General features: G+C 60.0%; 1 protein-coding gene across 1 annotated transcript; it reads left to right on the top strand.

Annotated features, from left to right (window-relative positions):
• The first annotated feature begins 2129 nt into the window (after positions 1–2129).
• IL17REL (interleukin 17 receptor E like) lies at positions 2130–25602 on the top strand. Its single transcript, XM_060164733.1, has 16 exons — positions 2130–2231; positions 5876–5903; positions 19107–19256; positions 19427–19536; positions 19811–19925; positions 20166–20210; positions 20467–20612; positions 20701–20772; positions 20854–20908; positions 21429–21592; positions 21660–21704; positions 21988–22045; positions 22210–22367; positions 22544–22882; positions 24418–24498; positions 25250–25602. Exons 1-16 carry the CDS (start codon positions 2130–2132, stop codon positions 25547–25549), a joined length of 1968 nt encoding a protein of 655 aa, XP_060020716.1. The 3' UTR covers positions 25550–25602.
• The last annotated feature ends 1018 nt before the right edge of the window (positions 25603–26620 follow it).

Consider the following 26620-nt stretch of genomic DNA (forward strand, 5'->3'; position numbering starts at 1 on the left):
GTTCTTTGCACCCAAGAGCCTCCTTTCAACCTGGGCTGAGCGAGGGGGTGAAGGGGGTCCCTGCACTGGGTCAGATCCCCTCAGATTGTACCGCAGGTGGACTTTCGGGCCTCTGGCTCTCAGTGGGCCGTGCAGGCTGTGGAGACCAGAGGTGGGGGAGCCCCTGCAGCCTCTCTGGGCTCAGGCTGGGGTGTCCCAACCACCCGAGCCTACAGGGGACAGGGGGCCTGCGAGGGGTCTCGAGGGCCGCTTCTTTGTGGACACTGGGGGGATCTGCAGCCCCCAGCCCTCAGAGGCAAGACAGGAGACCCAGGGGTCAGGGGCCTGTCCCCACCATGGTTCTTCCCCATGAAGTCATGTGGTTGGATTTGCCGTCCACGTCCGATCACCTGCATCCCCTTGGCACTGGGATGGCGTGTTCAGCACACCAGGGTGTCACCTGGTGGGTGGGCCTGTCCTGGGGCGGCCCTGTAGAGAGGGCCACTGCGGTGCCTACTGGGCCACATGGGGCCTCTGTGCCGCTCTGGGGAGAGTCACTGAGTGCGGCGTCCCCAGCTGTCCCGTGGGTGATGATAAAGCAGGCTGTGGTGGAGGGCAGTGCCGGGCCGCGCAGCCTGAGCTCCGGCAGCACGTCCTCTCCTGACTTACGCCGCCCGGCTGACCTAGGGGCCCAGGGACCTCCTGCAGCTCAACTCGGGGGGGGGGGGCCAGAGCAGGGGCGGTGGGAGGACTAGCGCCTGGACTTCCTGGCCACCCCGAAACACGCCAGCCTGTGGCTGACTGCACCCCAGGCCAGCCCCACAGGTGAACGCGGCCGGGCATCCCCATCAGCTCTGCCTCACTGACAGGGCAGAGTGAGGGGTGGTGCCCAGAGCCCCGCGGTGCTCACACGTGCTCCGGGCCTGGTGGGAGCAGCGGTGAGGTGCAGGCCCGGAGGGAGGGAGGCTGGGCCGTGGGCTCTGGTGCCTGGGCGGGGGTGGGGTGTGGGGCCCGTGGTCTTGCGTGCCGTCTGCCTGTGGGGCCCATCCTCTGGTGCCGAAGCTCCATCAGGTGTTTCCCAAGTTCGTTCCTGCCTCGGGCCTGAGCCCACTTCACGGAGCACTCGGGTCAGACAGGGTGCGAGAGACGGGCCGGCAGCCAGGGCCGCCCCAGGGGCCCGCCTGCCCAGGGTGCCGGCCTGGGGTCAGCTCCGGGTCAGCTCCTCTCCACACCTGGGGTGCCCTGTTGTGGTTTCAAGCAGAGCCCCAGCCCCCAGGGCCAGCACAACGGGGGCGGGGTGTCCCCAGCTCTCCAGCCATACACCTTTTTCCATGCCCCCTTCATGGGACAGTGCCCTCCCAGGCCGGAGGGTGCAGGAGGAGGGCTGGACACAGGGAGGATACCAAAGGGCCCCAGAGCCACACCTTGGCTTCTGGGGCCGGACAGGGTGCTGGGAGCCGCTGCCCGGAGACGTCTCCCCTGTCCAGGAAGATCCGAACGGGAAGGAGCAGAGCTCCGCCGCCAGCAGAAGCCAGGCCCCAGAGTTACAGGCCACGGGGCGCTGCCCTCTGGGGTGAGGGATGTCTAGGCAAGGGCTCAGCAAAGGGGGGGCAGCCTCTCACATACAGATGGGTGACGGGGGCACTCGGGGTGTCCCCAGGCTTGCGGGAGTTGGGGCTGGCGCCAGCGGCCCTGGGAGACAGGCGCCTGGGATGGCTCCCACCCCTCTGCCAGCCCCGCTGAGCTCGACGACCACGGCCCCTGACCACCTTCCATCCCCCAACCACAGGACGGGGGCCTGAGAGACGGGGGACACCCGGGAGCCGTGGGGGAGGCAGGCGGCTCCCTGATCGCACAGGCGCGCAGCCAGCCCCAGGGGACCGCGGTTACCTGAGACCCCAGAGCCTCAAAGTTCCAGGATGTCTCCTGTGACAGCCTGGAAACAGCAGGCGTCTGGCCAGTGTGAGCCTGCAGGAGGAAGCTGTGGGCTGTGGGCTGTGCCCGGCCCACCGGGAGGGGCAGCACCCGCCCCAGGGAGCGAACGCACTCCGGACTCTCTCCTGCTTGTCTCGGGGCTGAGCTGCGGCCAGAGGGCGAGGCGCAGCCACGGGCATCCTGCTAGCCTTGCCCGGCCGTCACTTCGCGTCCAGATGCTGGCTGGGCGAGCCCTCGCCTTCCTCTCCCTGGCCTGGAGCGCTTACCGGAGCCTGGCCGTCCCCAGGGTCGCGGAATGCAGCCTCTCCTGTTCCCAGGTGAGCCCTGCCCCCCAGGCTCTCCTCTTGCCCTGGTTCCCCTCGGTGGGCACTAGCCGTTCCCACCCCAGCACAGGCCAGGGAAGCCGGCCCGGGGCGGTCGGTGGCGGGGGCCTGGGGGCCTGGGATCCCCACGAGGTGGTGGCCTGACCCCGCAGCGCCACTCTGGGAAACGTCTGCCGGGAGCCTGAGGGGCAGGGGCGCTGACGCACCTGTGACCTGTCCCTCTCCGAGGAGCCACGTGGTGGGGGGCAGCCCGAGAGCCCCTCCTGCGTTCACAGACCCCGATTAGTCACCCAGGGCGGCGTCCGCGCTTCTGTGGATGCCCCGCTAAGGAAACGCCGCGGGTACCAAGCTCATCCTGGGCGGGAAGGAGCCGCAGGGCCGGGATGCGGCTCAGAAGTGGTGGTGTCCCGGAACTCTCACTGTCCCTGGGAGGCGTCCCATCCGGCAGCACCTGCCTGCAGAGTGTGCCCGCGTCCCGGGAGGTCCCCCGGTGCGAGACTGGCGGCCGGCCCGCTGGGACGGGCTGGGGAGCACCTGCCTGTGTGCGCTCCTCCAAGTGTGGGCACAGCAGGGACCTGCGGAAACGCACCCGAAGCAAGATTAGGCGGTGGTGACTGCTGAGCACAGACTAGCCTGGCGTGAGGGCTCATGGGCCTCTCAGGGGCAGTGGCCGGGCCCCCCGGGGGACACGGGGACACCCGGCTCCCAGTCAGGAGGAAAGGCAGCTCCACGAGGCCTGCGAGAGTGTCCAGCAGAGGTTCCAGGGAGCTCACGGATAGACAGAGTGGGCTTGGGTGGCCGGGGGTCAGGCTGGGCTCAGATCCGAGGTGCAGGGACCCATGGTGGCGGTGGAGGTGCGTCTGGCTCCTGGTGGGAGCAGGTGGGTGCAGAGGAAACAGCTGAGCCCAGGTGGGAGGGGTGGTGGCCTGGACCGTCCCCACGGAGATGGAGAATGGGACGGGGCCACTTTGGGGTGTACTTTGGAGGTAGAGCTGGCAGGGCAGGGGACCCTTGACCTTGAGGGAAGGAGAAATCCAAGATGGACCTTAAAGTGTAACCGTAGCCCCTGGGCCGATGGAGGAGATGTTTCCTGTGACGGGGTCTGGCGGGCAAGGGTTCAGGGAGGAAACTCGTTTTTGAAATATGGGATTTGAGAAGCCCGTCAGACGTGAGAACTGGCGTTGGTGCAGCTGGGTGTGGGATGGGCCGGCCCCGTGGTGGGATGGGCCCGGATGTGGGGCGGGCCGCGAGGAGGGGAGGGACCCCGGCAGAAGGAGGAGGGCCAGGCCAGGGGAGGGAAGCAAGAAGGGAGGGTCCCCCCGCCCCGCCGCTGCCCCCCATGGGGACGGCCAGGCCTGGGCCCCACTTTGCACTTGGCCGTGGAGCTCCAGCCACTGTGGCACCCGGCTGGGGCCGTGGGATTACAGGAGGAGGGCGGAGGAGCAGGGGACGTGGCGAGCCCGCGAGGCCCGGGGGCTGCTGGCAGCCAAGGGAGGGGGTCGGAGAGGGGGAGTCACAGCTCGGGAGGAGGGGTCTGAACGGGAGGGGCTCCAGAGGCCCAGGGCGGCGGGCGGGGCCGCCTCTGTGGGGCGAAGCAGAGGGCCGCTGGCCCCTGCATGTAGACGGCCGCAGCCCATCGTGCCCCTAGGGGGGCTGTTCTGGGCCTTGGCACGTCTTCAGTCATGGCACAGGGTGGGGCGGACAGGAGCAGATGACCGCAGGGTGCCTCAGGGCGGAGTGGGGCAGACGAAGGGGCCCCTCCTGCAGCATGCAGGGCCCCGCCCTCCACACCCAGTGGAGCCGCAGGGTCAGGGCCCAGACCCCACCCTCGGGTCCCTCCCCACAGACCCCCCCACACCCGCCGCCCTGGGAAGCCCCGGGAAGCCCGACGGAAAACCCCAGAGGCGGGGAGGGGGAGGTGGGGCGACCACTTCTCCCTCCCGGCCCCACCCCAGGGCCCCGGGCCAGCTTCTGCCGGGTCCCCACCCCCAGCTCCCAAGATGCCAGGGTCCCTGGGCGCCGGAATCCACAGGTGCTCTCTGACCTCGACCTTTGCCCCCGCTGGTCCCCAAGGCAGGAGAGGGGTTGCGGGCACCGAAGGGCCAACTACTAGACCGCGCCCACCCCCGCTCCACTGGAAACCCAGGGGCCACAGCTGCGTGGTCCTCAGGCACAGGGGCAGCAGGAGGTCCCCAGTGGGCGGGCAGTGACCCTGGGCCAGGATGCAGCTGCCCTCTAGCTCCTACCAGCTTGGGAGGGGGCTGGGCTCGGGCCACAGGACAGAGGATGCCAGGGGGTGGCTCCAGGCATCTGGGGCCGTGTCAGGGAGGGAGGGTGGGCGAGGACCCAAGCCACTGCCCCTTTGTCCACTCAGGGCTGCGGCCCAGGCCCAGCTGCTGCCCAGTCACCCTCTGGGCGCGGCACCCAGGTGGGTGCAGCCCCTTAGTCCAGCAGAGCCCTCCTGCCACCCTGGGCCGGCCCCGGAGTCAGACCCCTCACCCGTGAGAGCCGTGGGCAGGGCCGCAGGTCGCCTCCGTGGGGTCTGTGCGTCTGGAGGCCTAAGGGGGCGAGTCGGCGTCTCTGGGAGATGTCGTGGTCAGAAGACAGGGTGGACGCGGGGTGACAGTTAAAAGGCTGGAGCGGAAAGGCACCTGGGTGGAAACGGGCGAATCCTGGAGTCTGGGGCTCGCCCAAGAGTGACACCCACTTACCCGAGACGTTAACCTCGGGCGTCACTGGGTAAACCTCAGCGCCACCTTTGCAACTTTTCTGTAAATCTAAAATTATTCCAAAATGAAAAGGCTGTTTAGAAAGGGGGGTGGAGCTGGAGCTGGACCACCCTGCAAACCCCAGGGACAGGAGCAGACCCCCTTCGCTCCTCCACCTCCCCACTTGTGCCGGCAGGGTCTCTACCTCGGGCCCCCAGCTGTCGTTGCTCCCTGGGTGCCCCCAGAGGGCCCCCACTGCGGCTGAGCCCGGGCCCAGGGCAGCGACCCTACTGGCTTGTATTCCGCCGCTTCAGGTGCCCGTCCCCGGGCTCCCAGAACTCTGCCGACCCCATCCTCCCAAGCTTACCGTGGAGCCCCTCAGCCCACCCACCAAAGTGGGGTCCACGGGCACGGCCCTGGCGCCTTCCCCCACCCACCCTGTCTGAGCCTGGTCCCTGGTCCCTGGTCCCGACCCCTCGGGAAACCATCAGTCCAGCGGGAGAGGCAGTGTGCATGGGCTAATCCCTGCCCTTCCCCGGCGGTCCCCAGGCCAGACCCAGCGAGGCCACCCCCGGCAGAGTCACAGCTCTCACCCTCCTGACCGCTCGGTTATCGTCCCCCACACTTTTCAACAGCTGACGTTAAATGTCACTTTCTGACGTCGTGCGGCTGCCCCGGCTCCGAAGGCAGCTCCTCCGAGGCCGGGATCGTCGCCCATTTTCTTTTCTTCCTGAAGCCCAGCACCCGCCCAGCACGGGCACAAGGGGGCCGGGGGAGCCGCGGATGCCAGCACGGGAAGTCGGTGCGGTCAGGGGGTGGGGGCTCTGAAGGTCCACGGGGTCCAGGTCACACCGGGGCGGGGCCCGGGGAGGGCGGGGGACAAGAGGCAGCCAAGCTGACCTCCCACCCCTCTCACTGTTCTGTCCACAGGGCTTCTCCTGCAAGAGACGCGTAAACCGTGAGTACAGCTCAGGCCGAGGGGGACTCGCTGCCCTTCTGCTCCTCGTCACCCTGCCCTCCCGGGAGCCAGGTCTGCCAGGCGGCCGGGGTCTCCCTCCTGTGCAGGAAGAGCTGCCGCCACTGCCACCGCCCTCCCCTAGCAGAGCGCCGCCCCCCTTCCCTGCCCACCGCCTGGTGCAGGAGGGCAAGCGCCCCGTCAAGCCCAGTCGTGGGCTTGCTGGATGTGGGAATCGTGCGTTCCTGTTTTCACGGAATTCATTGCTTTGCAATAAATTTCTCATATCACACTTTTTCATTTTTTCCCATTGTAAAACGATATCCCATTTTAAAAATAGCTTTATTGTCTTTGCAGACACTATATTTCATAAAAAGGGGCATAAGAGATGCAAAATATATACGGCAGAAAGTGCAAATAATCTAGCTCCAAAGCCCCCATATAGACATAAACATTGTTTACATTAGGAAAACATTATTCTAGACACTTTTGTAGGCAAATATACTGTTTGTGGGATAAACATAACAAATATTTTATAGAGGTGAAATTACCTTATGCCATGTAAACTAAGTGTTTTATTTAATTTGACTTGACTGTAATAGGAAAAACTAAAGAAATGGTTAAACTTGAAGTGTTTCTTCACCTCAAGAGGTGTTGTTTCCTCGAGGACCCCTGCAAGGTTAAGGAGTGAGATTATGACACGGGCTGCTGGGCCCCGAGCCGGGGACACGCCCCCACCCCAGGCAACATCCCGTCACCGGTTTGTCCGACCAGCGGTCAGCGGTTGTGGGGTGTTGAATAGCATCAACTCGGCGGCAGTTCTGTCCCTGGACTCTCCCCGGAGGGTGAGAAGCCCGAGGCCACCCTGGCATTTCTGCCGAGGGGCCTGCGGGGTTCTCCTCCGCCCCAGGCCATCCCTCGTCCAAGCCGGGCTCCGTGATGCCCGTTCTCCCATCTGATCTGACCTCAGTCACCTCCGCCTTCCATCACCTGCTTCCATTCATTTTTCTCTTTCTCAACGGCTTTTGCCATGATGATCTCAACCGTTCCAAGCCGGCAGTTTAATTTCCAGCAACATCTCCTGATTCCTGCGTCCTCACTGTACTTATTTGTCCTGAAATTGGGTCGTCTGGCTCCTTGACTGGTCCTCGGCGGGCACGGCTCCGCTGAGCCTCCTGCCGTGTGATCCCGTCGGATCCCTTGTGTCACTGAAGCCGTGTCCTTGTCACAGTGGAGGTGCCTGAGGAAGAGTCCCCTCTATTCCTCCGTGACGTTTCCTTCCCTCCCACGTTCTGTGTTCCTTTTCCCCTCTTTCTTCCATGTCTTTCCTCTCCTCCATCCTTATTTTAATTTTTCCTACACTCCGTCTGACATGCTTTCCATCCTGGCCACACTTCGGCAGCTCCCTACAGACCCCTGGTTACTCAGGCTGGCTTCTCACTCTCTTCTGACCGCAGGTCCATGGTGTTTCCCCCACGGAGCTGTGTGCGAGGGCTAGGTGTCAGGACGGCCCCGGGCCTGGCTGGGGAGACGGGGAACTGGGCAGGCGGGTCCTGGGGGCCGGGGAGAGGTGTGGGGAGGGGCCCTCGGCTTCTGGGGGGCCCTGGGGCCGCCGCAGTCTCGTCCCTCCCACTCCTTCCCCCGCACGCCAGTCGGAGCGGTGACAATACAGGACACCCAGCCGGCCTCCTTCTCTCCGGACTCGGGGGAGAGGGGGCTCGTCGAGAATTCCGAGGCTGAGTCACCCCACTAGCAGGGCTTCTGGGGAGCGGGGTCGCCAGGCAGGGAGACACCACGGCATCTGGGGTGATGCTCTGGCCTGTGTCCGTGTGCTTTGCCTGCTGCGGGGGCCGTTCTCTGGCTCTGTGGCACCTGTGGTTCTGGTCGTTATGGGGGAGGGGTTTCGTGAGGCCACAGCTTCCCCACCCCCACTCCCGTCTCAGTCTGTGTGTCTCTGATGACGCTGAGACCCGTGTGGTCTCCCCCTGTGCCTGACCCGCCCTGGGCCACCGTGTGGGGGCGGTCACCCCGCGTCACAGAGAGTCCTTCCACTTTCTCAGTCTCAACCTCATGGTGTGAGTCACAGGTTTCAGTTTTGATGCAGCCATGTCTACAAGCCTCCCCCTTCATGGATTTTGTGGATATGGGGGGGTCTTTCAAGAAAGTCTTCCCAATCCTGAGGTCAGAGAGATTTTCTCCCTGTATTTCCTATATTTCTGTATTAAAGTTTTCTTTCTCAGATTTAGGTCTTGGATTCATCTAGAATGTATCTCCGTGTATGGTGTGAGGTAGGAACCCACCTGTGATCTTTTGCTACCTGGAAATCCGGCTGTGGCCGCACCACGTACTGGACGCCCCCCACCCCGTCAGATTTCCACGCTGTGTGCACGGTTCCCTGACCCGCCGCTATCCCTGAGCGGGGTCACACTGTCTGAGTCCATATGGAGCTCAGCTAGATACTGATTTCTGGTGGGGCAAGCCCCTCTGGTTCCTTTCTTTCCTAAATTGTCCCGGGAGATTTCCTAAATCTTTCCTAAATTGTCCCGGGAGATGATGGTGTGGTTGTAGCTTCCCTGAATCCTCAGACCCAAGAGCAAGGATGTAAAACAGAAGTGGGGTCCACCCTCCCAGACCCCAGAGACGAGCCCCAGAGCCCCAGGCGGGAGCATCAGCGGGGTCTGTGCAGCAGGGAGTGGAGGGGTGTCTGCACCCCACAGACGGTGAGAATCGCTGGGGAGCACACCCCCCCCGAGGGGCTGCCCACCACTGCGGCAGGTGGGTGCAGGGACCCCTTGGGAGACGGCCCTGCACAGAGAAGCTCGGAGTGGCCTCAAGGACAACAGAGGCAAGAAAAGAGCAGCTTCAGGTACGAAGGCAAGGGGGGAAAGAGCTAAGAAACTCAACAGCGATCCACCCTATTTTTAAACACTACCCAAAAGTGACAGCAGAGGGAGCTCTGCGCAGTCAGGAAAGCAGACCAAGTCTGCTAAGAGCTCTGGGAAACTGAATTCACGTAAATGTGGGCAACGGAAGACTGTCAAGGGCAAGTTCCCGACAAGTTATGATAATTAAAAAGAAAAGAAGGAATGGAATGATGTGCCGACAGGCAAAGGAGGTGCGCCAGAAGAGCATCCTGAAACCCACAAGTGTAACAGTTCATTTCAAAATGGCTTAGAATATTCAAGACAATGATACGTTAAAGAACGACGTGAACAAAAATTAGAAACGTTCGGAAACGAGGTGACTAGAAATAAAGGAAAAAATCATTGTATAAATGAAGACTGCATTGGAAGTAGTGAATAGACCCAATATTAAATGCCTTGAGAGAAATAGCAGGTGAAAAGGAGATTTTTTAAAAAATCAAAAAGCAATGTCCTACTGTATAGCACAGGGAACTAGTCAACATTCTGTGATAAATCATAATGGAAAAGAATACTTTCAAAAAAGAATGTATCTATACGTAAAACTGAATCACTTTGCTATTCAGCAGAAATTAACACAACATTGTAAATCAACTATACTTCAACTTAAAAAAGAATACGAGTAAAATTTGAAAGGAAAAAAATCAAAAAGAAATGTAAAAAGAGATAAAATGATGTGTGAATAATGGTAAATGTTACAGATAGTCAAAGAATGTCCGGAAAGCAGATGATATGAGACCCTAAAGAAAACCAAAGCAGCAGAACAAACACTAAAACCTACAGTTCAAGGAGAACAAACATTTCTTTCTTGACAGTAGATTTTGAAAAGGCAAACCATGAACCCGAGAATACCAGTCCTGGACACCACATCCAAAGTTATTCTAGTAAAATGGCTGGATTTTAAAGGGAAAGAGAAAAATCTTTGGACCTCTCGGCAAAAAGAGCTGTACAATTTATAATGGAAAGAAAAGTATATCAGGCTTTTCAAAGAGCGACATTTTAACGCTAGAAGAAAATGGACAGCAAAACTATAATGCAGCTATGGTGCGTATAGACACAATACTGCATTATAATCACCACACTTGCTAAGAGGCTAGATTTTAATTATTCCACAAAAGAAGAAACGATAATTATGTCACTTGATGGGGTGCCTTTGCTACGATGACAATTATTATTACAACATATAAATGCATCAAATCAATATGCCGTACTCCTTCGATTTACACGACGTTATACGTCAAATATGTTTCCATAAAAGAAAACTGACCTTCATGTATCAAGGTACAACAGGCGGGGACTCACGGACTATTGTCCCACGGCCCCTCCTGGGGACTCTCCGGGAGAACAAGCCTCGGGCAGCCAGACTGCAGGAGGGTCAGATCAGAAATGGGTGAGAATTACTACAGGGCTAGTCGCAAAACTGAGACTACCTGTGGAAAGGAGGAAAAGGAGACAGTGCGGTGTTCACAGCTGTACGCTGATGGTGTAAAAATGGGGAGAGACTGAGAAAAGTCTACGCAAAGGCACGTTTCTGCTGTTTCCAGTCACCCCGGTGGTTTGTGCTGTGACCCAGACTCGTGTACGGTGTGTGCAGTACAGCAAACGACACTAAGGACATATTTTCATTCTATCCTCTCCTGTGTTCTTGAGAATCAAGCATGGAAGAAAGGAGATGCAGATGTCATGTAGAAAAGGCGCTGTAAAACCTTTACTCTGAATTGGTAACCTCAGTATGACCTCACGAGGTATTGCTTTAAACACGTTGCAGCTCTGTCCACAGAAAAATCCTAGAAACAACGACCAACTCATAGTCATGAGCCTCCCTAGTGCTGTGGCCTTGAAATACCATTTTTCACCAAAATAAGCCAGGCAGGGCTTCGGAGAGAAGTGACTGATTTCCAGTCTGGGGCAGAAAATGTACAAGAAGAGCCTGGGACATCTTGTCATTCCAGATGGAGGAAGCTCTCAAAGGCGGTGGTGACAGGTCTGCAGTACATGGAGGCCAGAAGGAGCTCCCACCTGCCAAGAGGTATTGTTTGAGCTTCAAAAAAGAATAAGCACTGCAATGGGTTGCAGCCCATACTTAAACCCATGCATTCTTAGCGGTACTGTTTAAAAAAAAAAAAGAATTGTTCGTCTCTGTGGATGACAGGGAACCAACTCATCTTGAAGATTGGGTAAATAAAGGGAAGGAATCAAGCCTTGATCGTGCCTTTCTTCTACAAATGCTCCCTTGGAACAATTACTCCAGCCAATAAATGGAAGCAAAACAACAGAATTATCGTTATCACCATTTTGCGTCTCCCAGTGAATTGAGCGTCCGCGACAGCTGGCATTAAACATGGCCAAGGTCCAGACAGGACACGAAGGCATTCAACACCAGGTCTATTCCCACCGGAGACTCAACCCTGAGCCCTTCAAATCTTCAATCGGAATTTTTGATTGTAAGTTTCCTGAAAATTTCAGCAGGCATTTTCCGGTGTGTGTATTTTCCAACACCACCAAGCAATTAACTCAGCTCTGACACTGTCTACCTGGAGAGAGCCTCAGTTCCCACAGGTGAAGGGCTCAGTCCCACAAGACACCCCCACTTCGGGTGCCAGTCAAAACTCCAGGTGTCACCAGTACTTCTGAGTGACCGGCTATAAATTGGAGACTCCCGCCACCTGCTCCTCAGGTTCAATTAATTTGCTTGAGTGGCTCACAGAACCCAGAGAAACATTTTACCTACTAAATTACCGGTTTATTATCAAAGGATATAAGTCAGGAAGAGCCAGATGGAGGAGACGTCCAGGGCGAGGCATGGGGAAGGATGAGGAGTGTCCATGCGCTCGGACTTGTCATTTCCCCGTGTTCATCGAGCCAGAAGCTCTCCGAACCTGTCCTTTTGGGGTTTTATGCAGGTTTCATTACAGAAGCATGGTTGATTAAATCATTGGCCATTGGTGATTGAACTCAACCTCCAGCCCCTCTCCCCTCCCCAGAGGTCTGGGGGGTGGGACTGAAAGTTCCAACCCTCTAATCCCATTGTTAGTTCCCCGGGCAACCAGCCCCCATCCTTAGGTGCTTCTAAAAATCGCCTCATTAACAAACTAGGTGTGGTTGAAACAGGTTCGTTATAGATAACAAAAGACACCTTTATCACTCATCATTTAGGAAACTCCAAGAGCTTTAGGAGTTGTGTACCAGAAATGGGGACCAAGACCAAATATATATTTCTTAATATAAATCACAATATCACACGTTTTGCTTGGAATTGCACTGAATTTATTGACCAATTTGAGTCAGAAATGACATCTTATCCGAGGTGAGTCTTCTAACCATGAACATGGTATGCCTTTCTGTCTTTGAGGAAGTTAGGTCTTCCTCAAAGTATTTATTTATGCCCTTCAGAGGTTGAAGGATCCATGAATGGGTTCCTTATTTTATTACATTTTCTACTTGGTGTTTGTTGGTATAAAGCAATGCTAGTTTTGTATATTAATCTTGTATCCACACATCTGTTATACTTTCTTTGTTATTTCTAGTAGATTTCCCACTGAGTCTCTTAAGTTTTTGTATATAGATAATCACATACTCTGCAAATAATAACAGTTTATAACCTACGTTTGTTTTTGTCCTTATGGAAGTGGCTCAAATCTCCAGGGCAATGTTGAATGGGGAACCACTGTCTTAGTCCTGATATTAAATAGCAATGATTCCCAAAAACGTACCATTAAGGATTAGGTTTATTGGGCGTTTGGAGGAGACGCCCTCCATCTAGACAAGGAAGTGTCTTTCTTTTCCTAGTTTGATAAACCTTCTTTCATCATGGGTAGGTGTTAAATTTTATGAAAATTTTCTGTGTCTATAAAGATACAATTTTCCTCCTTTAATCTTTTTAATGAGGTGATAGATTGTCTAATGTTGACCACACCTGCAGCCCTAAAACAACTCCTATCTGGTCATGTTTAATACATTATTAAATCAATTTGCTAAAATGTTATTTAGGATTTTGCAGCTATATTCGTAAGTGGGGTCAGCTTACACTTTTACTTTGGTGTAAGCCTTAGAAAATTTAACCATCATCTCAGATATTGCGTCTGCCCCATCCTCTCCTTTCCTTCTGGAACCTCGATGGACACGCCTCAGACATTTCACGTCTTTCTTCCTATTTCTCAGTCTCCCTTCTGTGTTTTCCATCCTTTGTCTCTTTGCTGATTTCTGTATCATCCACTGTGATCTTTCTCCCACTAATTCTCTCTTCAGTGATGTCCAACCTGCTCTCCAAACCATGTATTGCTTTTTAATTTCTGTTTCTGTGGGTTTTGCTTCCAGAAATTCTATTTGTTTCTTTCAAACGTGCCAGGTCCCTCTTTATAGTTTTTTCCCCTATATTTTCAAGCCTATCCTTTTAGCAGGTTGGTCTGCAGCCTGTGTCCGACCTGTTGTAGCACTCCATGGACCCGTCCATGGCATGTCTCTGCTGGTTCTTTCTCTTGGTGCTTTGTTTCCCCAGCAACTTTGTTTATCACTAAATATATCTGCTCCAGGGAATTCCCCGGCGGTCCAGTGGTTAGGGCTCCGTGCTTTCACTGCCGAGGGCCCAGGTTTGATCCCTGGTTGGGGAACTAAAATCCCACAAGCCACGGGGTGTGGCCAAAAAAAAAAAAAATGTCTGCTCCATGCCCCTGAGAAATGATGCCTTCCCCACAGCCTAGGATGTAGGCGCCTTCCCCCAGACCAGGTTCCCCTTTGTTTCTGAGTGGCACCCAGGAGTGACATGTGACTATCAGGACCCTTTCTAACTAAGTCATAGATTGAAGTTTCTTGGATCTTCCTGGGGGTGCAGACCAGGGCCGGGACCCAGCACCCAGGCCCACGGAGGCTGTGGGCGCTCCAGGAAGCTCCGCTGCCCCTGCCCTCCCACCACGCCCCAGGACTCGGGGAGGGGCCAGGTTTCTCCTGATTCCCCTCACCGTGACGGGGCAGCCCTGGGATCCCCTGGTCTGGGCCGCACGCTTGGAGCCCTCAGCGTCCGGGCTGGGAGACGCCCAGGAACGCGGCTTCCTGTGCTCTGCGCCCCTCTGCCCTTCCTCAGGGTTTATACTGATGATCCTGATTCTTTATCAGCTCTCACAGGTTGTTTTTTTTTTTGAGGTACGCAGGCCTCTCACTGCTGTGGCCTCTCCCGTTGCGGAGCACAGGCTCCGGACGCACAGGTTCAGCGGCCATGGCTCACGGGCCCAGCCGCTCCGCGGCATGTGGGATCTTCCCGGACCGGGGCACGAACCCGTGTCCCCTGCATTGGCAGGCGGACTCTCAACCACTGCGCCACCAGGGAAGCCCTCTCACAGGTTTTTAAGAAGTTTTTTTACATGTATGTTTTTTTTCTCCAGCATTGTAAGTTGTTTTCAGTAGAATTGGTCCAAACAGCGTGGGCTACCGTAGGCTGGGAAATGGAACTCGCAACTTGTTTTTAAACAGACAGGAGTCCTTCTTTCTCCTGCTGCCCTCCCAGCATGAATTTAAATTCACCACCGTGTTCTACCCATTCCTGTGTTCACTGTTGCTTTCGTAACCCACTTCTTCCTTTTGAGTTCATATTTCTCCTTTTTAAAATACAGCTGTCAGGTCTTCTTTTAGGAAGCCTCTCTAAATAAGACCAAATATATTTACTTCTCCGTAAGTATTTATGATGAGTTTTGGGTTCACAATTCTTTCCACACAGTAGCAGTGAATTATTTTCCCCATTTTGAACCACAAATAATTTAGTGTTTCTGCCTCACTTTTTTTTTTTTTTTGGCCGCGCTGCACGGCATGCAGGATCTTAGTTCCCCAGGGATTGAACCCCAGCCCCTGCAGTGGGAGCGCGGAGCACTAACCACTGGACCGCCAGGGAAGTCCCCTGCCTCACTTTCTTCTATATACTGTCTCCTGTTTTGTGAGCTTAATTTGGGACAAGAGCCTGTTCTTATTTTTATTCATTTATTTACAACAAGCGACTTCTCCTTCGCATCCATTATACTTAACTATGTATTTCATCATTTCCCATGGTCACCACGCTCTTCTATGGCTCTACCTTTTTTTTGGCTCTGATCCTTTCCTTGCTTGGCTGGAAGGTCTTTGTTTTTTTCCAGAAAAGGTCAAACGTTGCAGACTTCTCATTTTCTGCGCAGAGGAGGACGTTTTCACACGCATGAGAGAGAATTCTAAAGCACAATCGCTTCTTTCGAGAAGGATGCACACCGAGCTCTAAGGATGACCCTCAGAGCAGGGAAGCGTCAGGCTTGGGGACACAGTCCTCCTCGCCACCACGTTACGTGACTAACCCACCGGGCTTGACCACTAGCCCCTGTGGCCAGACAGGGACTCAGCTGTCTCCTGCAGGTGGCCTCTCTTCCAATTCCAGCCACTGCCCTGGGGTGCTGTCCCCCTCTGAGTCGTCCATCTGACCCCACACCTTAGGTACATCAGCTCCAAGATGACAGTGGGCGAAGGATGCAGTTGGGGGCCAGGCTGGGGGCAGGCCATCATTTAGATCTTCCACCAACGGGGAAGATTTTATCACCAACACTGTTTAGAACTGCCAGCGCGTGTTGATAAAAAAAGGCAGACCAACTACTCGCTGGCTTTATTATTTTTTAAACCTCCATCAGTCTGGGGGGAGGATGGTGGAAGCCTGCGGCCCCCTCCCCCAGTCTACCCCTCCTGCATTGAGGACAGACAGGCACTCATTTTATATTGCGTGGTTGGTTTCCTTATCATTGAATTTGGAAAGTTCTTTATAGATTCTGAACACAAGTTCCTTAGCAGGTGCATGATTTGCAAATATTTCCCCCCAATCCTGACTTATCTTTTCACTCCTTACCAGGGTCTTTCAAAGAGCAGAAGTTTTAAAGTTTGATGACATCCAATTTATTCATTTTTTTCTCTTATGGGTCACGGTTTCAGTGTTGTATCTAAGAATTTTTTGCCTTACCTAAGGTCACAGAGATTTTTATTGAATAAAAATGTGTTTTCTTTTAACAGTTTTATAGTTTTAGGTTTTACATTGAGGTTGACGGTCCATTTTAGGTGAACTTTGTATGTTGTGAAAGGTGGACAGAAGCGCATTGTTTGCTGGGGACACCCAGTTGATCCAGCACCATTAGCTGAAAAGACTGCCCTTTTCCCTCTGAGTTCCCGGCATGTTTGCTGAGAATCAGTCGTGCATATGTGGGCAGGGATAGGATGCTAGGCAGGCGGGGTTTGTTTCTCAGTCCTGCAGGGTCTTTGTCCCCATCATCTTCTCACTTGTGTTGCTCCCAAAAAGAATTCTGCACCTTCCTTACCTTGGTTCCTCTGCACATCACATGTCTTTTTTCCTCTGGTGGCTTTTACAGTTTTCTCTTTACCACTGGCTTTGAGCAAACTGATCCTGGTGTGCCGTGTAATTTCTTCATATTTCTTATCATTCATCAGGCTTCTTGGATCTGTGAGTTTATAGTTCTCACCAAGTTTGAAAATTTTCTATCATTTTTTCAAGTTTTTTCTTTCCCTCATTCCTTCTGGGACCCTAACCACACATACATTAGGTCACTTGAAGTTGTCCTACAGCTCCCCAATGCTCTGTTCTATTATTTCCTCACCACTGTCACCACCACCTTCACCATCATCATCAACACACCTTCACCATCGCCACAATCTCTCTCCATCTACTTTTGGATGTTTTCTGTTGCTATGTCAAGTTCTCCAGGGTTTTTTTTTCCAATGGCTAATCTGTTATTAAACCAGCTGTTGTATTTTTCATCTCAGGCACTGTAGTTTTCATCCCTAAAAGTTGGATTTGGGTTTTTTTTTTAATATCTTTCAGGTCTAACATGTGGAATACAGTTACAGTAACTGTTTGAATGTTCCTGTCTACTAATCCTAACATGGCTGTCGGTTTTATTTGATTTTCCTCCTCATTCTGGGTTATGTTTTCCTGATTCTTTGCATGGCTTGTAATTTTCTATTATATGGTAGACATGGTGATTTTTACCTGTTGTGTGTCGGATATATACCTTTATCCATACAAATATTCTTGAGCCATTTCTGAAATACAGTTAAGTTCCTTAGAAACAGGTTAACCTTTGGGGGTCTTTAAGATTTGTTAGGCGAGGCCAGAGCAGTGCTCCATCTAAGGCTAGTTATTCTCCTACAGAAGCAAGACTCTTGCCTACGGTGTACCCGGGGCCCCGTGAATCACGAAGTCCCCAGTCTGGCTGGGAATGGGGATAGTCCTGGCCCCGGATGCGGACAGGATGCTGTCCCTGCAAACCCCTTGGGCTTCTCCTCTTCCTGCAGCCCCTCACGTCCATGTGCTCATCCGCTCTCTGCCGAACACGCATTCCCCTGCTCTCTCTGCATCATCCCTCCTCTTGTGCTCATCCTGCAAACTCTGGCCACTTCCGTCTGCCCCATTTCTCCACTTCGGGAGGGTGTCAGGGGTCCCAAATTCCCCCTCCCTCTGCCACAGCCTGGAAAGGCTCTCAAGACAGCAGGGCCCTCGTTGGGCTCCCCCGTCTGTCCCCATCCCTCGGGCATGGCCGTCTGTCCCCGTCCCTCGGGCATCACCGTCGGTCCCCGTCCCTCGGGCATGGCCGTCTGTCCCCATCCCTCGGGCATGGCCGTCGGTCCCCGTCCCTCGGGCATCGCCGTCGGTCCCCGTCCCTCGGGCATGGCCGTCTGTCCCCGTCCCTCGGGCATCGCCGTCTGTCCCCGTCCCTCGGGCATCGCCGTCTGTCCCCGTCCCTCGGGCATGGCCATCTGTCCCCGTCCCTCGGGCATGGCCATCTGTCCCCGTCCCTCGGGCATGACCGTCTGTCCCCGTCCCTCGGGCATGGCCGTCTGTCCCCTTCCCTCGGGCATGGCCGTCTGTCTCCATCCCTCGGGCATAACTGTCTGTCCCCGTCCCTCGGGCATCGCCGTCTCTCCCCGTCCCTCGGGCATGGCCGTCTATCCCCGTCCCTCGGGCATGGCCGTCTGTCCCCATCCCTCGGGCATGGCCGTCTGTCCCCGTCCCTCGGGCATGGCCGTCTGTCCTTCCCCACGTCCGGTGTCTTGAGACTGTATCTTGTCTGGTTTCCAGGCTGCTTCAGGCTCGAGGGAAAATCTGACCCCTGTGACTCCATCTTGGCCACAGTGGGATCCACAGCGCTGGGTTTCTTTCCCAGGAACATTTCAGACCTCGTAGTTCCTGCTGCCTCTTTGAGTTGTTTCTGATACGGTCCAGTCGGGGCTCTGTTGAGCGACGGGCCAGCGCGTCCGTCCGTGTCTCAGCCGCGGTGCCTCTGCCCCCCCTTCTCCAGGGTCTCGGTGGTCAGCCACCGTGGTCCGTGGGGATGCCTCATTCCTGCTCTACTTTCTCTGCAGCGAGGAAGCCTTTGGTGCGCCCTCGGCCTCTGCTTCCCCCCATCACGTGCATTCAACAGTTCCACCTGGTCCCACCCGTGTCCCCTCTCCTCCCGGCATTTTCGTCCTTTACTTCCCCTTGACTGTCAGCCCAAGAAGCTGGTCTTCCTGACATGCTCCCGGCGTTCGCCTGGGGCCCGGGCCCCCTGGAGGCACCGCTGAGCACACACACCTCCCCTTCCCGGGCGCACTGTCCCGCCCGGGGTTACTCCCCAGTCTGACACGTCACCAGGCGTGAACGCCACGGCCCTGAGCGCAGCAGAGAACCTGGGCTGCCAACTCCGTGGGGCGCGGGGCCCCCTGGGGTGTGGTGGCTCCCGTGGAACCAACGCCCCTCCCCGGACCTGAAGCGTCCGCCGGCGAATCTGCAGAGCCACGGCCGAAAACACTGCTCGGCCCCCGCGCCTGAACGTGAGAGCCCAGCTCCCTGCACAGCCCTTGGTCCGGCCGCAGTTTCCGGTGCCCTGACCGAGGCCGTCGGGGCCAGGCCCACCTGGGCGGGCGCAGCCGCCTGCCGGCGGTCAGGGCCTTAGGCGGCAGTGCCCTTGAGGTCAGGGCCCCCGTGCCCCCAGCACACCTTTGCTGTCGCCCATCTTTGTTGTCCGTGCTTGCCGAGGGGGGCTCCTCTGCCTCCTTGCTGGCCAGGCGGGGGCCCACTCCTGGCGCCCAGCGGCCATCTCTGAGCATGGCTCAGGGTGGCCCACCACTCACCCGGGGCCTGGTTCCCTGACTGCACTGGGGCAAGTAGGGAGCACTCTCCCCGCGACTGTGCAGCCCCAGAGCCCCCCTCCCCCACCCCCACCCCACCACCCAAAGAGCCTTACCCAGGCCCTGGGAACCGTGGTACTCACTCTCCTTCTCCCCTCCCCAGGAAATATTTTCAACAGCTTCTGCCGCAAGCCCCCCACGTCCATGTCCGGGTCCGTCCTGGAGGCCCTGACCCTCTCCACTGCCATGAAGTGTGCCCCCCCCGACGGCTGCTCCCTGTTCCTGCGCGTCAAGGCCTCTCTCACGCTGCATGGTGACCATGATGGTGGTGACACCCAGGAAGTGGGGTGGTGGGCTCAGGGCTCCTCTAATCCCCGTGACAAGCCGGGGGTGGGGTGGGCCAGGGAGACCCTGCTAACTGCCCTTCACAGAGGAGGGGAGGGGAGGGCTCTGACAGCCCTGCCGGCCCCTCCCTCCACCCAGAGGGCCTGCGGGGCCTGGAGGCCTGCTCCATGAGCCTGGACACCCAGGAGACACAGTGCCAGAGCGTGCGGGTCCCCAGGGCCTCCCGCCGGCTGCAGGTGGGGCAGCAGGTGAGACCAGGGTCTGACCCGGACTTGCGGGTCCAGCCCCAAGCCGGTGCCGGGCAGCTGCACCTATCCCCTGGCCTGCTCCCGGCTGCCCTCCCCTCTTGGCCACCTGATCCATAGACCGTCCTGGGGCTCTGCCACCCCAGGCCCAAGGAATGGGTGCCCCTCCTCCTCTGCCCCAGACCCTGGGTCCCAGCTGTGCGGTGTGGAACTGGCCTGGCCATGGGTGGGTGGACAGAGGTCCCAGCTCCACCAGTTCCCACCCGTCCCTGCCCAGCTCCAGGTGCACTTTGACTGCTTTGAGGTGAGCGTGGCCCAGAGCCTCTACGTCACCCTGAGGACTGTCCCCCACTTCTGCGGGGTCCAGCTGGACGAGCGGTACCATGTGGAAGGTGGGCCGGCGCGGGTACAGCTGCCATCCAGCTTCCCGGGACTGATTCAGGGCGGGACTCACCCAGGGCAGGGGGCAGGGCCCACGCTGGACGGCTCCCAGCAGTGCATTTGGCTCAATTCAGCGTCTCCGTTTCCCTGGAGAGGAAGGCCTTCTGGAAACCACACGGGCAGAGGCCCAGCTGGGGGGCGGCCCCTGGTGCAGAGCGGGCTGGGCCCAACACTGCCTCTGTCGTTCGCAGACTGCGCAGACGAGGACGTAGGGAGGAACGTGCCCGACTGCTTTGGTGAGGCCCCCTCCCCGGGTGGGACCTGGGCCCCATGGCTCCTGGGAAGCCTCTCAGGTGGTGGCAGACACCCACGGGCCTCCCACTGGGCTCTTCTGCCCTCCGCACTCGGGAAGTCATGATGGGTCCTCAGGTGGGCGACTCCCAAAATACCTGGGTCTGGCAGGGGTCACCCCCTGGAGGCTGTCAGCACAGGGGAGCCCCGTGCCTGGTGACCTCTGGCCCCAGCGTGACCTCACCTGCTTCCCTTCTACAGCTGGGAAGCTCTCCTACTCGGTGGACCGCAGCCGCAAGGTCATTCTGGTACAGGTGCCGGAGTCAGGGGGCCCCGACTACTACGACTACTACGTGCGGCTCTGCCTCAAGTGGTTCACCTGCGAAGACGCCGGCGCCCCAGTGCGAGTGAGCCCCGCCCCGGCCCCGCCCCCGGCCCGGCCCCGCCTCTGATCCTCGCTGGCCGCCCGCCCACGGTGCCTTCACTCCCCTGCAGGTGACAGCGAACGGGGTCTCCCGGAGGGTCTCTCTGCCCTACAAACAAGAGTTGTCGTGCCTGTGCCTTGAGGTCAGTGAGGATGTGGCCTTGACCGCCGGGAGTGGACAGAAGGATGGGCAGACCCTGCGCTGACCCCAGTCCCTCCCGCAGGGCTGGTCCGCGACGCCTGACGCCGTGCGGATCCAGACCTGCCCCTTCGAAGATGGCAAGTGCCCCGTGGTGCCGGGGGAAGGAGGGGGGAGCGAGGAGAGAGGGGTGGGAGATGGGCGGGTCAGAGGTGCCCAGCGGGGTAGGGGCTGGCCTGTCCAGCTGGGACGGCTGACTCGAGTGGGGGTGAGACGGGGTGGGGGGCAGGCCCAGCCTCAGCCCTTGAGCCTGCTTCGGACGGCAGGCAGCCAAGTGTGTTCCAGGCAAGCCCTCCAAGGCGGCAGAGCCTGCGCGTGGACATGAGCGTGCAGGAGAGCGCGTGTCGGCCGGTGCACCAGCACGCACGTGTCGCAGCCAGGCCACCTGGAAGAGCCCAGGCTGCCGGGAGGGGCTCCCGGAGGGGTGCGGGGTGCTCACAGGACACACACACAGACTCGGGTCGGGCCCAGAGCCCCCGAGAGAAGGCACCTGGGTCCTGGGCCAGCCCGATGGTTACTCTAGCAGGCGCTCAGTCCCGTGGCCCACGGGCGGCTGGGGTAGCGCCAGCTGATGCCAGCCCTGGGGGAGGGTCCCTGCAGACACGGAGACGCTGTGGGACGCCATCCACTACCACCCGGGGAGCCGGGAGCTGAGGTGGGAGCCTGCCTGCCCCATGAGTGGCCGCGTGAGCCTGTGCTGGCGTCCAGGGCCAGGGCCCCAGTGCCTGGAGCTGGAGCAGTCCAGCCGGCCTGCACACAGCAGGGTGAGTGCCCCCAGGCAGGGATGGGGCGGGGGTGGACGGCCAGGGCCCTGACCTGAGCGCCCCTCAGGTGCAGTACCCTCTCGTGGACACCCAGCCCCAGCTCTGCCTGAAGGTGAGTGGGCCCGTCCGCAGCCCGCCTCGTGCACTACCAGGGCTTGGGGAGGGGCCCAGGGCATTGGGGCAAGGGGCCTGCAGCCACATATCCCCCTGTGCCTTGTCCAGCCCTGGGTCCAGCTACTCGGTGGCCCCTCTAATCCCCTCCTGGTCCCACGGGGGCGGGGCGGGGGCAGTGTAACCAGTCCCAGAGGGCCACGAAGGAGGCCCGCCTGTCCCGGCCCCCACCCACCCCCGTCCCTGCACACGCGGCCACACCCCGTCCCTCGGCCTCCCTGCAGTTCTCCACGAGCCTGGGCTTCCCGGTGAGGTGCCCTTTCGAGCAGCTGCACTTCCCAGGTGAGCCCCCCGCGGGGCGGGAGGGAGGCCGGCTGGGGCTGTCGCAGGGCGGCCGCAGCAAAGAGGGCCCTTTGCTTGTGTAAATGCCTCTTGGTGGGGGGGCAGACGACGGCGTGCGGCCACTTGTGGGGTGGCGTGCTGGGCCTCACCCCTGCCCCCCGCAGCCTGGAAGATGGCCGTCCAGCCGGCACCCGCCCCGGGCCACCTCCGGGTGGCCTTCCTCTCGCCCAGCCCTGCCCGCTTCCAGGTGTGCCTGTGTCACCGAGGGAAGACGTGGCCCCCCGCGTGCCGCCGGCTGCTCCAGGCCACCCCCATCCCTGCGGTGAGCTGGGTGCGGTGGGCACCGTCCTGGGGACCTGGGGGGGCGTGCTGGCCCCTTCAGTTCCCCACAGTCCCCAAGCCAGCCCTGGTGGGGAGGGTGCCAAGACGGCTCCGCAGGGACGCAGAGGAGCCTGGTCTGCACCCCCGCTGCCCGTGACCCACCCCTCCCCCGCTCAGGGTGACCCCACAGAGGACCCTGCGGTGGCCTTTGTGGACATTCCCGGGGACCAGGCCTGCGCACCCGGCACCTGCATCCAGGTGGGTGGTGCTGTCCTGCCCACCTCCTCCACTCCCAGACCTCAGGGGAGCCCCCGCCTCCCCAGAGCTGCCCTGGGGGCCCCTCCAGCTACGCAGCCCCTCCAGCCGGTGCCTCTGGGGAATGCGGGCGGGGCTCAGGGAGCGGCTGCAGGCTGTGCTGACCCGCTCTCGCTCTCGCTGCCTTCGACCCCGGCCTGCAGGGCAGAAGGACCGACATCCAGTTCTCCGTCCCCCAGCAGCTGTGCGACCTCCAGTGCGGTGAGCACCGGGGCCAGGCCTCAGCCAGAGGGGGCAGGGAGGACAGGCCCTCGGGGGGCTGCAAGAGGCAAGGGCTGGACCCCAGACTGGCCCCTGGAGCCCCGTCTCCCATGTTGGAGTGGGGGCGGGGTGCACGGCACAGTAGACTGGGGCTCGGCAGGCAGGCGACAGAGGGGCCACCTGCCTCGGAGTCAGGCCCGGCCCCGCCCTGACTTGGGCGGTCAAGTCCGCCCCAGAGCCTCCTAGCACCCAGCCGGGTCCCACGGTGTCAGGTGCGCTGCGTCTCTTCCCTGACTGCTCCGACCCCAATCAGGGCTCTGGTTCCAACTGTGCAGGAACGCGATGTCCCCAGCCCACCCTTCGCCCAGCCAGCCACGGATGAGCCTAACCCTGCAGGGCCTGGGTGTGGCCCAGCAGGGTGGCTCCTGCCCGGGGGTGGGGTGGGGGTGGGGTGGGGTGGGGTGGGGGAGGGGTGGGGTGGGGGAGGGGTGGGGTGGGGGAGGGGTGGGGGTGGGGTGGGGGAGGGGTGGGGGAGGGGTGGAGGGGTGGGGGGTGGGGGAGGGGTGGGGGAGGGGTGGGGTGGGGGGGTGGGGTGGGGTGGGGGTGGGGGTGGGGGTGGGGTGGGGTGGGGGTGGGGGGTGGGGGGTGGGGTGGGGAGGGGTGGGGTGGGGTGGGGTGGGGGTGGGGTGGGGTGGGGGAGGGGTGGGGTGGGGGGGGTGGGGGTGGGGGTGGGGGTGGGGGTGGGGGTGGGGGGAGGGACGACACCAGCGCAGGGTGAGTGACAGCAGGCACTGCCACCTGCAAGCACAGAACCTTTCCTGGTAGCTGTGGAGAGTGGACCCCCTGGTCACGGGGGGAGCATTCCGGCGCCCAGGGCTCTCGCAGCCCTTTCTGCACATGGGCAGCTGGGTAGGTCTTGAATGGCCTCTGAACTCAGCTGAGTCACAGCAATTCCAGGGCAGCCCCAGTCCTGCCCGCCTTCCCCCCGGGAAATGCCCCGGGGCCCGCGGAGGCTCCTCACGCCTGTATCCCCCAACTGCCCCCCACTCCCTGACCCAGCAGAGCTTTTCAGCCGAGTCTGGGTCCCATTCCCCAGCAAAGGTCACCTCCAGCAGATCACAGGTCAAAGGGGCGATGGTCACCCCTAGGGGCCTCATGTCTGGGCTGGGGCTCTAATACCTGCCAGCCAGGTGGCCCGGTGGCTGGCCTGGGGCCACGGCTGGAGCCCCAGTGTTATGCTGGGCGAGTCCCAGAGTCCCAGGAAGCAGAGAGAGTGACTGGGCCCAGCTCAAGTGGTGGGCACCTGGGGGGCATACTGCCCTTGGGGTCTGGGCGGACTCCCCCGGAGACGGGACCCTTGCCTGTCGCACGGGCACTGGCTCGACTGCACTGGGCAGTGCACCCTGAGCGACTGGGGTCTCGGACCCCTCTCCTGCCCTCCACTGCACAGGCAGGGCTGGGCTGGGGACGGCTGTGCCCCCAGACGAGGGTGGCACTGGGCCGCCTGAGCCAGCCCCCCATTCCTGTCTCCCCAGCTGCCACCCAGGGGACAGCAGCCTGAGGCCACGTGTCTCACCAGGAAGAAGCAAGTGCTAGGGCCAGATTGCTGGGACGTGGTGAGTGGCAGCTCACGCCTGGGCACGCCAAGCCTCTGTGAAGGCTGGGCCTCAGAGCAGGCGGTGGGACGGGTCTCACCTGGCCCCAGACCGTGGCACCTATGTGCCTCAGCTCTCCAGAGGCCTGCGGCTCCCGCGGGCCCTTGGGCCATGCCGGGGCTTCCAGTCAAGGACCTTCAGCCCCTCTGAACCCCCCGAGTGGGGCCCAAGAGAACGGCTGGGTGGGATGCGCCCTTCCCCGGGTGGCCCAGCCCCTGACCTGCCCCATCGCAGCGTGGTCCCGGCTCCCTCTGGACAACTGGGGGCACGGCCTGCACCCCTGGTCCTGAGGACAGTGTTCTCTGAAGTGCAGAGTGTGGCCGCGCCCCTTCTGTAGCTGGGCGGGTCTGGGGGCCGGGACATGCCCACAATGGCCGGGCTCCACATACCGGGTGGCCCCCTGCTGCCCAGGCTGGGCCTTCACTGGCCCCCCAGTGTCCCTCACACAGCTCTCCCTCGACCCTTCAAAGACTCTGCTAAGAGCTCGAGGGAGCCCACGGCCCGAACACCACCCTGCACCAGCCCCCCGCAGAGCTCAGCCCACCTTCCACTCCCCAGGCCCCCAGCGAGGCCAGTCCAGTGAGGGCCGGCTGCTTCCGTTGGCCTCAGGGGCCACATGCCAGGACGAACCATTCTCAGACAGTCACACTCCCTGAGGGCCACTATGTGCCATCTGTGCTCAGGGACCACAGGGGGACCCTTGACCCTGCAGTGTCACTTCCGTGTCCCAGGCCAGGGGTCACCCAGCAACTGGCCGGCTGGGTCTGCCCTCCCAGGACCCTCCTGCCGGCTCACAAGGACCACCGGGCCACACCTCCCGAGCTGTGTCTGGGGTCACCTCCACGAGACCACGGTGCATCCAGGCCCCGCCCTGGACGTCAGCTGCGCTGCGTCTGCAGATGTGCCCCTACACCCAGGCCCTGGCTGGGCTGTCCCTCCTTCAGCCGGACACAGTCCACCGGGCCTTCTCCTATCCCTCTCTCAATGGGGCCTGCTGCCCCCAGCCGACTAGGGGGGCAGGCAAAGCCAGCATGGCCCCTCGCTCAGTAAACACTTGTCCACCTGGCTCGCCTCTTTCCTTGACGACAGAGATGGGGTCTGCAGGGCAAGGTGGCCCTTAGGGTGGGGTTGGGAGGACCACGGGCCTGGGCTTACCTCCTAAAACGAGATGGAGGTCAGGACTGCAGCTGGGGCGAGGGTGGAGCCACGGACACGGGCGGAGCCTGCCGCCCTCCGCCACGTACAGCCCCGCCTGTATCGCAGGACATCCCCAGGCTAGGAACTCCAACAGCCCCACAGCCGCCCCCGTGGGTGGGGGGAGAGTGGCGCCCACAGGCGGGTCAGGGCCACCCCGTGCCCACTCAGCCCGCAGGCCCGCCCCCTGACGACTGGCAGGGGCTGAACCACCCCTCAAGCCCCAGGCTCCCACTCCCCTACCCCAGCCAGGCCCGGTCCCCTGCCCAAGGGCCCCCTGGAGACCCCTGTCTGCCCCAGGTGTCCCCTCCCCATCAAGGCACCCGGGAGGGTGGGGGACCAAGGTCCCAGCTCTGGCTGGGGCCCCCTCTCCCCGTCCCACAAGCTCCTGCTTCCCATGCCTGGACCATCCAGGGGTCCCCTGGTCCACGCACAGAGACCCCAGCGGGACCCAGGGCCACCCCAGGAGTCCTTGCCGCCTGGAGCTGGGATGGCGGATTTGCTGGCGGGGGGTGCGGGGAACTGACCGGGTGCAGGCTCCCCCAAGACTCCTCAGCAGCCCGGGCCGCCCCAGATGGCGGAAGCAGAGGCCCACACAGAGGCAGCGGCCGTGCTTCTCTCCAGGGCCAAGGGTGTGCTTGGCCACAGGGGACGGGGAGGGGAGGGACACGCTCTGGTCCCAGCTGCCCCACTGTCCAGTGTGCACCGCCACCAAGTGGTGGCGACACTCAGCGCCCGCTTCTGAGCGGGGCCTTGCCTCCCGCCTCCACGTCACCCGGAGCCCCGTGGCCCAGCGGGCCCACCGCCTTGGCCGTGGACCAAGTAAGACTGGCCCCCCCGCCCGCCAAGCGGGAAACCCCATCCCCACCCCTGCCCCGGAGAGACGCGC

Source organism: Lagenorhynchus albirostris, chromosome 11 (assembly GCF_949774975.1).
Source record: "Lagenorhynchus albirostris chromosome 11, mLagAlb1.1, whole genome shotgun sequence".
NCBI lineage: Eukaryota > Metazoa > Chordata > Mammalia > Artiodactyla > Delphinidae > Lagenorhynchus > Lagenorhynchus albirostris.

What these genes read in the sequence shown, in the direction of transcription:
- IL17REL (XM_060164733.1), top strand. Translation starts at nt 2,130, where the DNA reads ATGCTGGCTGGGCGAGCCCTCGCCTTCCTCTCCCTGGCCTGGAGCGCT. An exon ending in CGAGCAGCTGCACTTCCCAG is followed by an intron (nt 22,046 to 22,209) that starts GTGAGCCCCCCG and finishes TGCCCCCCGCAG; the next exon opens with CCTGGAAGATGGCCGTCCAG. An exon ending in GGCCAGATTGCTGGGACGTG is followed by an intron (nt 24,499 to 25,249) that starts GTGAGTGGCAGC and finishes TTGACCCTGCAG; the next exon opens with TGTCACTTCCGTGTCCCAGG.